Consider the following 15,272-nt stretch of genomic DNA (forward strand, 5'->3'; position numbering starts at 1 on the left):
CTTTGAGATCCTGATTTCATTTCCTTTGCATGTATACCCAGAAGTGAGATTCCTGGAGCAAATGGATCATATTTCTATTTTTCATTTTTTGAGGAACCTCCATCCTCTTTTCCACTGGGACTGCACCTATTTTACATTCCCACCAACAATGCACAAAGGCCCCCTTTTCTCTACATCCTCTCCAATGTTTGTTCTCTCTTATCTTTTTGTTAATACAAAAAACAAAAGAGAAGGGCTCTCGCTGTTTACGTGTGAAGGGACTTGCGGGGGTTATGGGTCTTCTCACTGCCTTGACTGATGTACTTAATTCAAGTGCAGAAGATATAGTTGCTATGATATAGGATTACTAAAAATAAGTGATCCAGAACATAAAGGTTTTGCAGAAAAACTGTCAATCTCTAAAATGCTCTATATGTTTTCATGGCAACTAAGAATCCCTACCCTTGTCTGCGCCTTTGTTCCCTTCCTTTTCTGTGCTACCTGTTTTCAGTGACAAGCAAAAATATGATGCAGCAAAACTAGGAAAAGTCCTCAGTACTTAAAGGGTCAGTAGCCCAGCCAAGTCTTATTGGATGATGGGCAGATTAAGGCACAAGAGTAATTTTTTTCACTAATGCACATCTTAGAATTATGTGATTTTTAAAATTATATACTACAGAGTAAGGAACATACGTGACACAATCCTAATAATCACTTAGATGTTTCTTTTCAAAATCCTACTCTTCCAAAAACACCTGTATTCTAACATGCTTGATCACATGAATGCTGTGATTTTCATGTATTATTTTCCAGGTTTTCTTCAATATCATAGTATCTTTGAAGAAAATCTGTGTACCATGGGGTCATTTTTCAAATTCAGATATACATAGAAACAGATGCTCTCACTTTCTAATTTCTCGAGAACTAAACATAAGGCTGAGGCTATTCTGTTTTGAATAGCTTTTTATGTTTGTTTTTGCATGTGGTTTTATTTGTGTGTGTTCAGCTGTTTGCAAGTGCATCATTTTATGATTGATTACAAGATGCTTTGTTTCATCATTCTGTAATATCCTCCTGTTTTGACAGCATGATCGCATTTGCATGTCCTCTCCAGGGGTGGTGGAGAGATGCCAGTTGCCATTGCGGGGATTCTGATGTCCCCCATCAAATCTAGTCATGAGATGAGGATGGCCTTTGAAAAGACACATGCAAATGTTTAAGAAGCCTTTAATAAGGTTTCTTAAAGCCAGAAGTTTGCAAAACTCTTGTCCTGCCATCCTGAATGGTATTAGTTTAAACTATTAAGCTAGTTAGTTTAGGACTTAACTAATAACTAAACTAACAGATTAAGCAGTTTAATCGTTTAACTAACCAACCATTTAAATACACACATATCAGTTTCATAAAATGACCTATTAGCTTCCGCTGACGACTGCAGTTTCTTCACCTTCTGTGATTAGCATCTTCCAGGTTTGAGAAATACAGAGGCATCTGGGAAACATAAAATAAAAGGTGCTATGTCCATAAAATACCCTCTTACTTCTGAAAAAGAAAGAAAAGAAACAGAAAAGAAAAAAGAAATTCAATTGTGACACATTGTGAGGCTTATGACCACTATGTTTGCCTTTCAGATCCCCAGCTCAAGGGTATAGTGACCAGGTTATATTGCAGGCAAGGCTACTACTTGCAAATGCACCCCGATGGAGCTCTCGATGGAACCAAGGATGACAGCACTAATTCTAGTAAGTGACAACCTCAGGCCACCAGTGAACACAATTGATAGAAGATATGCTGCTACTTAAATGACTTTTAAAAATACACTTGCAAATATTGGGTTATGTTCATTCATTTTTACAAATGTTACACAATAGACTGCCATTGACAATTTTACTTGGACCACATGGATGGAAATATTCATAGAGCCACAAAAGAAACCTGTCATTTTAAGAGACGTATTAGTTAATCTTTTCAGGTTTTTTTCCCAAACAATTGTCATATCCAGCATTATTGTTACTTTAATCTCATTATCATCAAAGTCAAGTAACTACACTGACACGTTCAGGTGAAAGTTGATTACATGTTTACTTTGGAAGTTTTATCCTTATTAGGCCTGTAGCTTCTTAATGATAACTGGAAATTCAAGAGCTACAAGGATTAGTTGTTTCAAATAATAGAAATGTTATGTTTCAAATAATAGAGATATTATTTTTCAAATTCTTTGTGTTCAACAAGAAAAGATAATATCTTTCTTTATAGAGAGAACATGAAGGCTGTGTGCTTTTAAATGCATTGTACAAATTGTTTATTTGATAAAATTGGGTCTGTGCTTTTATTTATTTATTTTTAATTAAAGAGCCACCCACTTTCCCTTGTTTTAATGTCTGTCTTCATTTTATTATTTCTTTATATATAACTTTTCTTTGTATTTTTATTCTGGTGCCTGCCCCTCTTGTTCAATTGTGTTTTCCTTTCCCATTTTCTGTTCATACTGGCCTCTGATTCCCTTTAGTTTAGCACATCAGTTCTAAAATAGACACACTTTTTATTGCTCGGGAGAATTAGTGAAAAGCAAAAATTGATTTTATTAGAAATATTTAATCACATATTACTAGTAGATATGAATCTTTTCATTGATTTATCATTTATCCTTCATATACAGAACATCATTCTATGGAAAGAAGGAGGCTTTGAATACATATAACCAAATTATAGATTCTTCCTGTTTTAAAGTCTAGTAATCAACTGTTGAGAAGCACTGATTCTGAGAGCAGCTAATGATATAGACTATTTTTGCATTCGGTGTTGCTAAGTGAAATATCAATATTTTCCCAGCCATTGTGTTTATATTTTAGACTTTGGACATCGCTTCATTTTTTATTTTTCTTTCAATTTTAAATATTTTCTTTGTTTATCTACATTCTCCTCCTATTCAATGTTTAATCTTTCCCTCTCTTTGTTTATATTATGTCATCCTTTTGTACTTTAAATTTTTCCCTATCATATTTGTTCATTGATTTTTGTTCGCTTTATTTCCTCTTTTGATTTAGAAAAAGAGAAGGTAAAGCAATTCAGACACAGGGAAGAAAGAGAAGACATTTTTATTCATAAGACTGATGTCAAACATTGTTTACTTTTTGGGATTTTGATATTAGGTTGAACTTCTAAAATCATCAGCACTTGACCATCTTTGACCTACAAAAGATGTCAGTTTCTTCTGATTCATGTTAATACATATATATCTGCTCATTTTCCCTTCCCCACTTTTAACTCCTTACCCATTCTTTGACAAAACGCATTCTCTTTTTCTTACATCTTACAGTCATGGGGGTCATGGACTTTAGAGATTCCTAAGTTCTGACGTCTTCAGTGTTCTCTGATTTTCTTCGGCCAGAGTCTAGTAGAGCATGAGAACAAGTTTTCCATAACTATGGTTATGATAAGAGCTATGACACTCTGATTTATCAGACTAGAGGTTGATGCCATCCATTTTGACAAAAGTTTTCAAGAAAGGAAATATACTATAGCCGTATGAAAATGCTGCTTAGTTGGACTTCCCGGAAAAATAATTTCCTTCAAATAAATGGTTTATGAGTTTTTTCCCTACCTTCTCCTTTTGTTTTTGTAATGCCAAACAAATTGGTTATTTTTCATGATGGACTCAATATGGAGTTAAGAAGTGTCAAGTAGACACTGTCTTTTAAAAGCATATTGCTTCACAACTGAGTAAGCAGCACAGTATTTCCTAAATTGTGAAAGTACAGATGTAGACATTATACACACACGTGATTATATCTGGTTATCTGCATAATATTAAACAATAAACTGGAAAGCTGAGATAGTGAAAGATACTAGACCTTCTGTTGCTGAATGTATGCGGCTTCTTTCCGCCTATTGTGTAACTGCACCCGAGGAAAAAGAATCTCTGGGTGGCTCGTGAAATCCTTTCTAATCCCCTTAGATACTGGTGAGGAACAGTTCTGGGAACCAAGCAGGAACAGGAGCCCCAGTGGACAAGCAAATCAGAACCAAATCAGAGTGACCTCACTAGAGGGACTTTGATTGCTATGCAAAGATCTGGCCCACGGTTTCTTTTCTTACAAGTTACCATTGCATTTTATGTGCCCTTTAAGCCAGTTCGGTTAGTTTCTTTACCATTTCAACATTTGCAAAGACAAAGCAGAACAGAATAAGACAGTCTGAGATAAGTGTTTCCTTCTCAAAAGGTTATAAAAATTGTATGACTGTAAAATTTAATAAAACTTGGCAGATTGTAGCAGCTTTATAAAAGCAATGGGAATTACTAATTAACTCTACTTTTGTGTACTATCACCATCTTAATTGAAAAACACAGGTTTTTAGGATGAATTTTAAGATATTTTCTTTTCTCTGGTTTATCACAGTAGTCTTCTACTCCTAGGGAAATTGTTAGCCCTGAAAAGTGTTCTTTAGAAATGGGGGTGAGCATCAGAGATGCTGACAGACAGACAGGTCCTCATTAGAGCCCTGCCCTTTTTGCTTGAGGAAGGCTATGATGTAATAATTCACAAACACATTCCATTTTTTTATATTTCTCTGAATACAAAACAAGGATTAGTCATCTATAGATAGGAAAAATAAAGAGAAATAACCTACACGTCACCCTGATGCCATCCCAAAAGTCATCAAATGACAAAACTGAGGCTTGAATCTTCAAATTTTCGTGATTTGAGCTCAATAAATAGCCCGCTACTGAATATGAGATTACTTAAAACTAGGTAAAGTCAGAACCACCCTGCTCAGCTTCCTTTGTCAAAAAATTTAAATGTGTTGGAAAGGAGAAAAGCCTGCAGGCGAACCTGATACTAATGTCCTCCCAGGCTTAACAGCCTGAGGTCTAGAACTATCTGGGCAAGAAAATGGTTGATGATGGATAATTGGTCCTAATAGAGAGGTACTGGAGCAACTCACCTGCTTACCTAGGCTTGCACGTGCCCTGGAAAGATCTTTCACAAAAGGTAGTGGTTGCCTGGGTTAATTCATCACCACACTCATTTTCCGGGGTGTGTTTCTTTAAAATTCTTAGAGTTTCCCTTCTGTCTACTAAAGGTCAGCATTACCATGACTATGGTGTTTGATTAGGGAGTGGTTTTCTTCCCCAATTTGCTTCTGGGGATGCCCCGGGGGTTTTCCTGTGCTCTTAAACTTCTTTGTCCCCATTACCAGATACTGCAAGCAGAAGAGGACTATAGAAAAATCCATATGCAATAACTATTGCAAGATCAAAGCCTCACACACACCAATCCCTCTCACCTTAGAAGTTCCGAACCTGATAACTTGCTGTTTAAAAATGGCGGGTCACTCACAGTGCCAACTCCCCGACAGGCCTTAGGAAGGTGGTTCTCACCTTGGCTGTAGGTCAGGGTCATTTGAGGAAAGTTTTTTAAAAAAAAATCGTGATGCCCTAAACCCACTCCCAGAGACTGATTTAATTCCATTGGTCTGGAGTTGGGCATGGCCATCCTATTTTATGAATACAGCTAGTTTTAAAGTGCAGCCAGGGTTGAATGAAATTCACTATTATATGGAGACTGCAGTGTTCCACAGAATGAACAAAGTAGCATGGACATCTTCATTATTCTTGCTCCCCTAGGTCTTGTGATATTGCTTTATAATTATGTTATATACAAGAAGAGTGAAAAAACGTAATGTTTCATTTAATGTGGATATCTGTGGTTTTGATCAGCGCCATGGTTCAGTCATGGTCAGCTCTGAATAGGTTTCCACATTACGGTGGTTCTATGGATTCACTTTCTGTTTTCATCCTGTAAATTGTAATAACTATTATTATAATTATTATTCAGGTCCCAACCAAAATCCTGGGGAGGGAGACAGTTTTTTTTTAGTACAGTCATTTTAGACTATCTTCTATAATTTTACTCTTTCCCGTACTGTATTATTTTAGTGAGTTCATGATGCACTTACCTTCTAGGATTATTCCATCTGCCCTATATCAATTACATGGCACCTACAAATACCATTAGATATGTGTGAAGGTTAGAATAATTAAGTTTGAATAGGTTAGGATAGAATAGTTTGCATGGACAGATGTACAATTATGGTTTTCAAAAAAAACTTTTGCACATAAATCAGGAATTACCCTGTGATGCCCATCCTTTCAAAATATAAGGGAGATGGGACGGTTCAGGTATTACAGAAGACAGTGAAAATGGCCAATGGCTTTCTCCTATGAAGAAGGAATACTAAGAGTTACCATGACACAAATACTCAATAAATCCACACTCACGTTTAATATTAAATAATAGAAATAAGCAAACATAAGCCTTATTCCTCCATAAGGATATCATAAGCTCCTAGAATCCAACAGAAGACAATCCAGTGTTAGTTTGCATCATGAAAGCTAATATCCACCTAACCATATACGCCCCTGAGTGTTCTTGCAGGATAATTTTCTAGGGCCATGGCCTGCCATTTTCCTTTCATCATCTGAGTAGCACAGACATCTTGAGATCTCAAGATCAGTAATATGTAATAATTGGAAGAGAGGGTATAATTTTCCCCTACCCTATTCAGAGAAAACATGTGCCTTGGAATTAAATAGAACACAATTTAGAAAGTCCATTTAAAATTATGCACTGAGTAAACCTATCGATTTAAGTCAAAATTGCCCACATTTTTCAAGCTATGTATCTTTTGTGGAATAAAGGTGAGAGCCTTAACCTAAGATATTTTACTTGTACATTTACTTCGACATTTTAGTGTTTTCATTGCCTCTTCTGGCCTGGTTCTATTACTTAGAATTAGACTTGAATTAAGAACTTGAATGGGAGCAGATAACCTCCCATAATTAACAGTTATCTTATAAATGTGTCTCTGATAAAATCTCCAAGATCATCCAGCAGTTGTCACCAAGAATGGTACTAGAATACCCACTACACAGACACATGTAACCATGGCATGGAAATGCATTATTAAGGATGTTAAGACTTTTTAAAAAAAAAATCAGTGATAACATTGCTGTCTGCACAATGTGAAATATATGTAAAAATACATTTTTGTCAATAAGAGAAGAAACAGAACATGGAAACATGAGTTTTTATCTCTTAAGTGGGTAAAATTGAATACTTTTCCCTCTTTGTTTTAGTTTTCACTCATAGTTTTATGAAATATTAATAAAGAAAATTATCTATGAAATTTGCATGCCATTCAGTTTGATTAGTTCTTTCTAAATTTAGCACATTGGCAGGTGCACATCATTTCTGGGCTCTGCTGGCATATCATGTTGGTTCTGCAAGAGTAATTTAGTTTTGGAATTACCTTTTAAACTTCTTGCCTGTCTTACATTGCAGTGATGAAGCAAACCTTCTACTTAAAAGACCAGAATAAACACTCAACTTGGGCTCTTAAAATTCTGCTCTTTCAGAATCTTTGTAGCTTATTTCTTTTGCTATCAAACGGTGTCAGAGACAGTGATACTATAATCACGATTACAGGCTTGATTCTAGAATCACACTTACAGGCTTGATTCTGTTTATTATGCCATCAGTCCTTCAGAATGCTATAGGGAGACTGATAAGACCTATAAATTGGAGCTCAAGTGCAAATTTTACTTGTAACAGAAACTTCTTAAATAGAGAAATTAAAAGTTAATGAATTGGAACTTCTCAGAAGGTTGTAACAAGCATAATGTTTCTCAAATAGAACAAATGAAACAGAGAAAAGGGATGGGGATGCTTTGCTTCTTCCTGCCCTTTGGTGACAGACTGTCTTTCTCTTAACAGCACTGTTCAACCTCATACCAGTGGGGCTGCGCGTCGTGGCCATCCAGGGAGTGAAAACAGGGTTGTATATAGCCATGAATGGAGAAGGTTACCTCTACCCATCAGTAAGTAGCATGCCCAAGATATTGGCCATTCATTCAATGTCTGCAAAATAGCGAAACCATCAACCACAAAAGTGAGAAAGTTCTGTCTCATGACTCTCATTTTTGCTTTAGTATTTGACCTTTACTGCAATGCTGTAGGAGCTATTAATTCATTAGTCATCAATGTTTGATAATATCAGTGTATCAAGTGGAAGAGTTATATCACCTCTTAAAATTGTGCATTTGCATATTTTTATATGTCCCAGTTCATAGAAAATTGAGCAATTTTGAAAGCATTGATATTAATATAATCTTTTTCTGCTGTTTAGAATTGTGCTTGTCTTAGGGAGTTTCTTGTAAAAGATTATTTTATAAAAAGAAATGGAATAAATGTGAATTCTAAAAAAGTAAATTTAGGAGAGAGCAGTTCTTTTAAAAATGAGAATTCAGATTGAGTAAATGCTTTATTGGGAAAATAATTCTAATATCAAAATGGATATTGCATTTAAATTTAAGCAAGTGTCGGTTTTGTGTTAATGTGTACTAGTAGCTGGGCACCTTCTAGCCTCTTCTGGAATATTTACTGTTTACAAATAATTTATATCCGGATATACTATATCCATATATTATAATGCAGTTAGAATTCATATCTGTCACAAGTCCAAGCAATACTTCTTTCCACTATCCCTTGAGCAAAAGTGGATAAAATCATGGAGCTTCAAAGAAAATTCTCTTATTTGAGTTTGCATGTCATCTTAGTATAAATTCTTTAAAACTCTGTTGTTGTTAAATATCATCATCAAAAAAACCACATGTAAACATACATACATTTTACATACACACACACACCTAAAACTTAAGCAGAGAAGAAGCATTCTCTGGGGCCTCCCGTGCAATGTGATATATTTTCTTCAGCAAATCTGGGAAATCCTGTCAAAGAAGATGAAATATGAGCTGCAGATTCCCTTCGTGGTGAGCTGGGAAATGCTCTTGTCCTTTGGAACCTTCCTCCGCCTTCCCTGAAGGGTGTTCCTGCACACAGACCTGGGCCCTACATTATGCAAATTGCATTCTGTTTCACAAGATGAATATTCAACATATTGGGAGCAAGGGGAAGCTAGAATTCCCTATCTCTCCTTTAGGAAAAATGCGATTCAGATAAAGATCATTTTCTAGAGATACCTTATTTCAGATAAAAGTCAGTTTCATTGATTTGACATTTGTTCTGTTATTTTTGTTTCTTTTACCCGCAAGTAATCTCTGAGATGCCTAAAAATTATTAGATGCAGTTTCTGCCATAGCTTCTAGTTCTGTTTCTGCTGATGATTTTATCATGTTGTCCTGCTCAGGTGTATGCATTGATGTCAGGGGAAATGTAAATGTTTGTTTGATCTTTTTGCTTCTGAGATGCTTTCTGTTTTCTTGTGATGAAGTTGCACATGTATGCCGTTTTTTTAAAAGGTAGAGAATATCATCGTATGTGTCTTAGCTTAAAATCCAAGTGCTGGTTGTGTCCAGTGCAGTCTAAGTGGTGCAGCAAGAATAGAGTGAGGACAGAGCTAACTGCCCAGTCCAGTCCTCGGCACCTTAAATACGGCCTTTCCACCCAAAACTCAGATCTGTGGGCAGCACCTGCCCTAGGATTAGTCCCAGGAACGCCATTAAGCTTTTTATCTGACCCACTGTTTTCTACTCTCACCTTCCAGATTCTCCAGGTACTTGGCTTCTGTGCCTCCCTTTTGGTGTCTTGATTCTCTGATTTGCAGGTCTTGGTTTTCTCCTCTTCTCATTTTTGACTCTTTGGTCCTGAACCCAGGACCTGGTAAGGAGTGCTCTATTCACCCAGCCTTACCCTAAAATGTCCCCTGCCCAGGCCAGGCCCTTACCGTGCTCAGCATCTTGTAGGAAAAGGATTTAGATAAAAATTGAATGCGATTTCCAGTTTTTACTAATATTCTACGGTTAAAGTGCTCTGTTTATTTCAAGGTAATGAAGTTTGAACTTCAAATTTCAGGAAAAAAGAATGTTTTCCCACATTCAGTCCTTTATTCCATAATTAGTTTCTGAGAGCCTACTAAAATAATAATCTAGAACAACACAATATAACAATTACTATAATATGTAATAATAATAATAATGGTTAATATGTATCTAGTGTACTCTGCCTAGCACTGTTCTAAGTGCATTACAGTCTTAGCCCATTTAATTCTCCCAACCAATTAAGCAAATATTGTTAAAATGATAATACTGATGAACAGAGAGCTTAAGAATCTGTGCGGTCACCCAGGTAGTAGACAGAGAAGACAGGATGTGAGCCTTATTAGTCTGACTCATTAGCTTACATTTTTAACTGTTTCACTGTACTGCTTTCATGTGCCAAACAGTTTTCATGATATGGCCTGGCACCCATTCTAAGAAGAAGTTATAAACACAAGATGATGTAATAAAAATCTTTAGAGAATTGTTACCTAGGGAAGAAACTTAATTTCAATTATTAAGAAGGATCATTTGAAACATAATCTGTTTCCTTTGGAGATTCTCAAATTAAAAAATCGTAGAAAATGATATTTATCGGAGGAAAGATTGATATTATATACTGGGTGCTTAATATTCTTAAAATGTATCACATGTAACGTTTGAGCTTAAATTTTTAAAGCCGACATGGTTAACCCAACTAAGAAGTTTTGAACTAAGTTGAATAACTTTTTGAAAAGGAAAACTCCACTCAAGCTAAGATTTACAGAAAAAAGTTAATGAAGATTGAAGTCCGAGAAACGAAGGAATCTGTTTTAAGCTTATGCCCACTTTAAAAAGATCAAATTAGACTAGTGTCTGATATGAGACCGCATTTATTGAGGATCTATAAATTTAGAACGTAGGCAATAAAATACTCAGATCATTCAAAGTGAGTTCCATTAAATGAAAGTCACACTAGGGGTCTGACTTGGAGTGTATATTCCTCTATTTGTATTTCAGGAAGTAACTCTCATAATCCCTTGCCATCCAAATAAAGATATTTAATTTGTCAGATAATTCCACCTCAGGGGGATGAAAGAAGGTATTTTGACTGAGATGTAAATAATCACATTTCCGATGCTGAAGGCACTTGTTCCCTGTGGAATCTCTTCTTCAACATGACAAGAGTCATTTCTTTTGTGGTCATAACGATTGTAATATGTTTCTTGAAGATGCCTCTCGAGATTTGATGTTAGATACAAACAGTTTGCTTGAAGATAGAATGCAGGCTGCATGGTCACAGAACAGAAACTGACAAGGAAATACTTTTTTAAAGAATTAGTTTAAAATGATATTTAGGAAAAATGCATGTTGACCAACTATAAACTATTTGTAGGGCACTAGTATTTCTGTGCCCATGGAGTGATGTGTGAGTTCTTTGCTCATCCCTGATATCCATCTTGTCTCTGAATAGCATCTCTGGACATCCATCCTCAGGACACTGCTCACTATTTATCCCAGTGCTGGTGGGGTACCCTAGCCACGCCTCCCAGTGTTCTGTTTTTCTTTAGGTACCAGGCAGTACATGAGGTTAATCATGTAATCTGAGCTACAGTGACTGTCACTGGCCGTCACTATCCATTGCAGGTGAGCCAAGGGCCTCAGTAGCCTCTGATGACTGCTCATCCTGGGGACCAGCCTTTTGTTCTTTGATGTGACCCCTGGGAGCCGGGAGGCAAAACTCTAACTGAGCAGGTTTCCATTCATCTGGTTACACAGAGGTGCCCCTTCCATTTTTCATCTTTCATTCTTCATCTCTCTGAATGGGTCAATTTCTTTATCTTAAAAAGTGTATTAAATTTGAGATGATTGTTAATGTCTTTGTTATTCTAAGAATCTATGACTCTATATGCATGTTTTTCTGCACAAACAATATCTAACACCTTTTGAGAATGTATATATGTGTGTGTATGTGTATATATATATATATCATTTGTGTGTATCTGATTTGTGTGTGTTTCAGTGGAATTACACATTGTGCCTAAATTACACACACATTTATTTACATGATTACAGTTCTGGTCAGAGTGTTTCTATTTCTTTGTATGAAATGTTAAATAATAGTTTTAAAATTTACACCTATCCTAAAGGTTTACTTACCATGCTGAATATATATTTCTTTTTTTATCAAGTTTTCCTATGGTCTCTTCCACATTATGACTCAGTTGGATATATCATCCAGGCTCAAAATGGCTATTATCCTTTCTTGGTATTTTGGCTCAGATAATTTCTAGTAATAAGAAAGCAAGTATAGTGCTTCAGTTAATTTCTCTCCAGCGTTCATGTAGTTCCTATGACCCTGAATACTGAGGCACAGAATATGATTGATTATGACAAAGGCAAGAATGCCGTCATTCTACTTAAGGTCACTTACCAGAAGGAAAAAACAATTTAGAAACAAAAGCAAATGGTAGACTACATATAACTAATTTTAAGTCGTCTTTGGACAAAAGGAAAATATGAAACATCCTATTCTTCTATTGTTAGGTTGATAGTCGGCAATAAAAATAAATAAATAGACGTTCCGGCTATCCAAGTTCCAGTGCCATTTTATGGAATTTGGAGGAAGGAATTGAGGTTGAGATGGAGAAGATACTAATAGGAAGAAGAGAGAAAAAAAAGAGAAGTGAAAAGAAAAGGAGATAATAAATCAGCAGTAGGAAGATGCATTAGGCATCATTGGGGTAAAGGGGGAGAAAAGAAAGAGAATGAAGGGAGGATGGGAAAAGGAAACGGCCAAGGGAAGAAAATGGGGAAGATACATCACAAGGAGGGGAGAGAGGGCAGGTCATACCTTCACTCCCTCCATCACATTCCTGGAATCCACCTGACTCCTGGCTCCAGCCTCCCACTATGGGGTGGAGAAAACAAAATCCTCCTTCTAGAAGCACAGTCTGGAGTTTCTAATCACACCTAAAATATTTTTTCTTTTCTATCCCCATAACCACTTTCACCTATTTCCCCTTCCAGAATGGTAGCTATGCCTGGTTAGTATTATAGCCATATTTAACTTCCAAAGGATTATACCTGTAAGAATGAGTGGAAAGAGGTGAGTGGCAGTGTGAAAACCATTGCAGTAGTCCAGGTGAGGGATGCTGAGTGTATTCAATGGAGTGTTATCACCCTAAAGAAAGAAAGAAACCTGCCATTTTCAACAACATGGATGAACCTGGAGGGCATTATACTAAGTAAAATAAGCCAGACACATAAAGAAAAACGCTGCATGATCTTACTCATGGAATCTAAACCAGTCAAATACATAGAAGCAGAGACTTGAACTGTAGTTGCCAGGGGCAAGAAGGTAGGGGAATGGGGGAATAAAAGAAAAAGAAAGAAAAAAGAGTGAATTAAATAGAAATTGCAAACTGCAAACATGTGTTTTGTTTGGACAGACTGTGTGTGTGTGTGTGTGTGTGTGTGTGTGCATGCGCACACACACACACACACACACTGTGATCTGAATGCCTTTAGGTTGGGCAAGTACTCTACAGTCTACAGTTTGGCCACAATGACAACTACTCCTTTTGTTTTTTTTAATTTTTATTGGAGTATATTTGATTTACAGTGTTGTATTAGTTTCAGGTGTACAGCAAAGTGAATCAGTTATACATATACATATATCCACTCTTTTTTTTAGATTCTTTTCCCATATAGGCCATTATAGAGTACTGAGTAGAGTACCCTGTGCTATACAGTACGTCCTTATTAGTTATCTGTTTTATATATAATAGTGTGTATATGTCAATCCCAATCTCCCAGTTTATCCCTCCCCCCACTTTATCCCCGGTAACCATAAGTTTGTTTTCTACATATGTGACTCTACTTCTGTTTTGTAAATAAGTTCATTTCTAAGGGAAGACAACTATATACACAGTAACTTTGTTTCTACGCACATGTTAACTTTGTTTCTGGGCCTAGAGACACTGGTGTTGGCAACCCGGGAATGAAGGGACTGGAAAGGATGAGAGATATTTGAAAGTGTTTCTTGGGGAGTTATGGGAAGAACTCTGCAGCTGTCCGGGTAGGGGAGGTGACAGAATCACGGCTCACTCTGGTGTGATTAACTCAGAACCTGGTGAGCTGTGATGCTTTCCTTGAAGAAAACAAAACCCAGAAGGAGGAGGGAGCCTGGGTAGAGGAAGGTGCTGCGTTCAGTTTTGGAACCAGGATACCCAGGTGGGTTATAACCCCGCTGCTGGATGGTGACTCATGCATCCTGGAAGAACCACATCTAAGGGCTGTCTTAAGAATGGTTTGCAGATGGAGCAAGAATTGTTCTGTGATGGATAGTGATTGTTTTCCCTTTCCTGCTGAACGTCAGACAAAGGTGAAGAAATGGGGTCAACAGCATCTGCGTGGATGAAGTTAGATATTAGAAAGAACATTATTAAGTATCATGACTTCTTGAAAAAGCTTTCTAATATATTTTGCTTGATTTCTAAATATACAGAATCGATAGAGGCAATTTTGGACACCAGGTAGTAGAGCAGAGGACTAGCTGAGTAAATTCATAACTTGTGCCCTTATAGAAATGATGCTAATAATATGGGAACAAAGTATCAGGCCTTTGGATATTCTTACAGTAATCCGCAATCCTCATTATACATAAGACTTACTCAGATAGCATTGTAAATATCCAGATCCCAGGACATTAACCTAAAAGGTTCACATTCAGTGAGTTCGATATGCCTCAAAATCAGAATTTTGAATATGTGTCCCAGGCATTTCTAACACATGTCCCTGAAGGAGTACCCCTGATAAACAAGGGTCTGCATCACTGTCTCAGGAGCTGTGACTCTGAGATGACATGATTTTATATTTACCATTGCTTTATGATTATTGTTATTGTTGTTATTTACAAATTCATGGTCCAGTTCAAGCCCTTTTGAAGTAAAAGCAGAATGACGTGACCATAAGTAGTGCTCACCTTTCCCACTGATCAAATGAGCTGGGCTTTGAGGAGCTGCACAGAGAAAAGTCCCAGCCATGATCACTCTGCTCAATCTGGAAAGAATAGGACAAGAAATGTGTCCTTGAGCATCAAGATAAGATAGGGAAAGACAGGAATTTTGCTGAGACTTGAGAAAATGAAGTAAGAGAAATAGAAACAAAGACATTGAATTTGCAACTAGTAACAGCTGGTTGCAAACTTGAAAGAAAACTAGTCTTCACCATGTAAAAAGCTCAGGGGTTCTCCCTGAGATGATCAGTCTGGGGCCAGCACGCTCTGCTGACCTGAAGGGCTGGTTCAGAACAAGGACATCCTGTCAGAGCAGGTTTTCAATGACAATGAAGCTGGGTTGCTTCAAAAGTGAACTCTTTTTAGGATTTTTTTTTAAAAATTACTTATAAAATAAATATATCTATATTTAATAAATTGTGTATTTTCCCTAAGCCTCTGTTTCCTTGGAGACAA

General features: G+C 36.7%; 1 protein-coding gene across 4 annotated transcripts in view; it reads left to right on the forward strand.

The window, feature by feature from the left end:
- The window catches only part of FGF14 (fibroblast growth factor 14), a 621,331-nt gene that overhangs the window by 486,212 nt on the left and 119,847 nt on the right, over positions 1–15,272 (forward strand). For all 4 annotated transcript variants that reach the window (XM_007196803.2, XM_057532955.1, XM_057532954.1 and 1 more), the window contains 2 exons: positions 1,611–1,721; positions 7,758–7,861. In XM_007196803.2, the coding sequence (XP_007196865.1) occupies positions 1,611–1,721; positions 7,758–7,861 (215 nt within the window). The remainder of the gene's footprint in view (positions 1–1,610; positions 1,722–7,757; positions 7,862–15,272) is intronic.

The sequence above is a fragment of the Balaenoptera acutorostrata genome, chromosome 18 (assembly GCF_949987535.1).
Source record: "Balaenoptera acutorostrata chromosome 18, mBalAcu1.1, whole genome shotgun sequence".
NCBI classification, from domain to species: Eukaryota; Metazoa; Chordata; class Mammalia; order Artiodactyla; family Balaenopteridae; genus Balaenoptera; species Balaenoptera acutorostrata.